The sequence below is a fragment of the Nicotiana sylvestris genome, chromosome 1, assembly GCF_000393655.2.
Source record: "Nicotiana sylvestris chromosome 1, ASM39365v2, whole genome shotgun sequence".
NCBI classification, from domain to species: Eukaryota; Viridiplantae; Streptophyta; class Magnoliopsida; order Solanales; family Solanaceae; genus Nicotiana; species Nicotiana sylvestris.
Genome location: NC_091057.1, coordinates 135,479,563 through 135,481,663, shown reverse-complemented (window position 1 = coordinate 135,481,663; position 2,101 = coordinate 135,479,563). Strand labels below are relative to the sequence as shown.

At 34.8% G+C, this 2,101-nt stretch overlaps 1 protein-coding gene across 1 annotated transcript; it reads right to left on the bottom strand.

The window, feature by feature from the left end:
* Nucleotides 1-973: 973 nt before the first annotated feature.
* On the bottom strand, nucleotides 974-1,754 carry LOC138874771 (uncharacterized). Its single transcript, XM_070153556.1, has 2 exons — nucleotides 1,495-1,754; nucleotides 974-1,286 (listed from the first exon to the last, which is right to left on the bottom strand). Exons 1-2 carry the CDS (start codon nucleotides 1,752-1,754, stop codon nucleotides 974-976), a joined length of 573 nt encoding a protein of 190 aa, XP_070009657.1.
* Nucleotides 1,755-2,101: the final 347 nt, after the last annotated feature.

Here is a 2,101-nt window from a genome sequence, read left to right as displayed (position 1 = left end):
AAAGTAAACGCCTCAATCTACAATGCCAAAGGCTTACATAAAAAATTGCACTTGCAGTAAAAGGAAAAGAAGCTGGAACATGATTAAAAACATTCTGTTTTGAAGATGAAACTACAAAGTCTTTAGACTTATCCTTAAAGTTGGTAGAATTAGGCTCCAATATGTATAATCCATCTCTTGATTCACCAAAAACTTGAGCCCCTTCATTAAAGAGACCTGCAACATACATTTCCCAGAAGAGAATGAGAGAATGCGAAAAAATTGTGAACAAACCCTGTTAACTAATAAGATATTATACCTGAAATTAGGGACATTAAGAACATTTTCTAAGACATAACTAGGTAGAATAGAAATCCTCCCTATGTGAGTGACAGTTACTTTAAAAGAATTAGGAAGATTTATATCTAAAGGAACAGTTAAAGGAGACAAAGAAATGAAAGCATTTGAATCAAAACACATGTGTTCTGAAGCCCCTGAATCTATAATCCAAGTGCTTGAATTAAAAACTGAGAAGCATGATCCAGAATATTTGATAATAGTATCAGCCACAATATTTGCATTGATTTCTGAATTTGAACTTCATGTATCTGGAATTTTGACTTGTTTGATCAGTTGAATTATATGAGAAAGCTAATCCTTTGATAGGTGTTGATTCATCACCTCCTGTTGGTTGTTGTTTTCTTCTGCTTGTTCTCCTGAAATGGCAACATTGCTTCTGATTCCCCCTTGAGTTGCTCTTAAATTTGTAAACTCAAAATCATCTAGGAACCCTATGATTCTGTAGCAATCATCCATTGTGTGTCTTATTTTCTTGCAATAGGTACAAGAGATATTAGGATTAAACCTAATCCTCTTCCCCTTAGGATTTGTTGATTTCTGTGGTGTATATCTAGATCTTGGGGCATCATTATTGTTTCTTTGAAATTGTCCTGAGCTCTTTTGTTTTCCATTTCTTTGTGGGAAGTTACCTTGACTAGTGAAATTTTGCTTGATTTTCCACCATGAAAGATGAAGTATCAGTAGAAATAAGAGGGTTATTATATACTTCTCTCTGATTTTCATCTTGCAAAACCAGTGAATAGGCATGATTGATGTTAGGTAAGGGATTCATTATTAGAATGTTTCTCCTGGCTTGTCCATATGCTTCATTCAGTCCCATGAGGAATTGAATGAGCCTTTCATCCTCTTGTGACTTTTCCAGTATCTTTTTACCATCACAAATGCATGTACATGTGTATTTCACATTAGAGTTCAGTGAATCCAATTCATCCCATAGTCGTTTGAGTCTAGTGAAAATAAGATGCTATGTCATTTGTTCCCTGAGATAATCTTGATAATTCCTTTTGCAGATGGTACAATTTGGAACCATTGGATTGATCAAATTTGTGTTCTAAGCTAATCCACATATCTCTGGCAAAATTGGAGTATATAACACTGTCTCCAATATCTTTGGACAAAGAGTTCAATAGTCAGGATGTGACCATATCATTGCACCTTGACCAAGGTTGATAGTCCTTGAAAGTGATAGGAGGAGGTGCAATTGTTCCATTAATGAAGCCCGCCTTATTTTTGGCTGAAAGGGCTATGAGAATGGATCTTTTCCATCCTTGAAAGCCTTTTCCATCGCAAACAGCATTGACGAGATTCATTCCTGGTGCATCAGAGGAATAAAGGAAGAATGGGTGATTGAGATCACGGTTGATCCCATTTCCAGTCGAGGTTTGAGCTGGAGGAGCATCAGTAGAATCAAGCATGATAAAAGATGCAGTTGACTGATGATGATGATTTCAGTATACCCAAAATCGAGCTAGATTTCTCTGATAACTTGTTAGATTAGGAAGAGAAATTTATGAAATTTTCTGTGTATTCATTTCTGTCCAAGACAATGTTTATATACCAAATATCCTATGTAAAATAAAATGTAAAAGAAATAAATTTCGGTACACTTGTCCTATTTGTATTATCCTAAATATAACTACCTATAACAGCTTATTATTCCCTTTCTAGAAGCATCTATTTATGTATAACTGTATGTATAAAATTAACATGTATGCTAACACTAATCAGACGGTTGTGTTTTAATCCATCAAGCATGTGATCA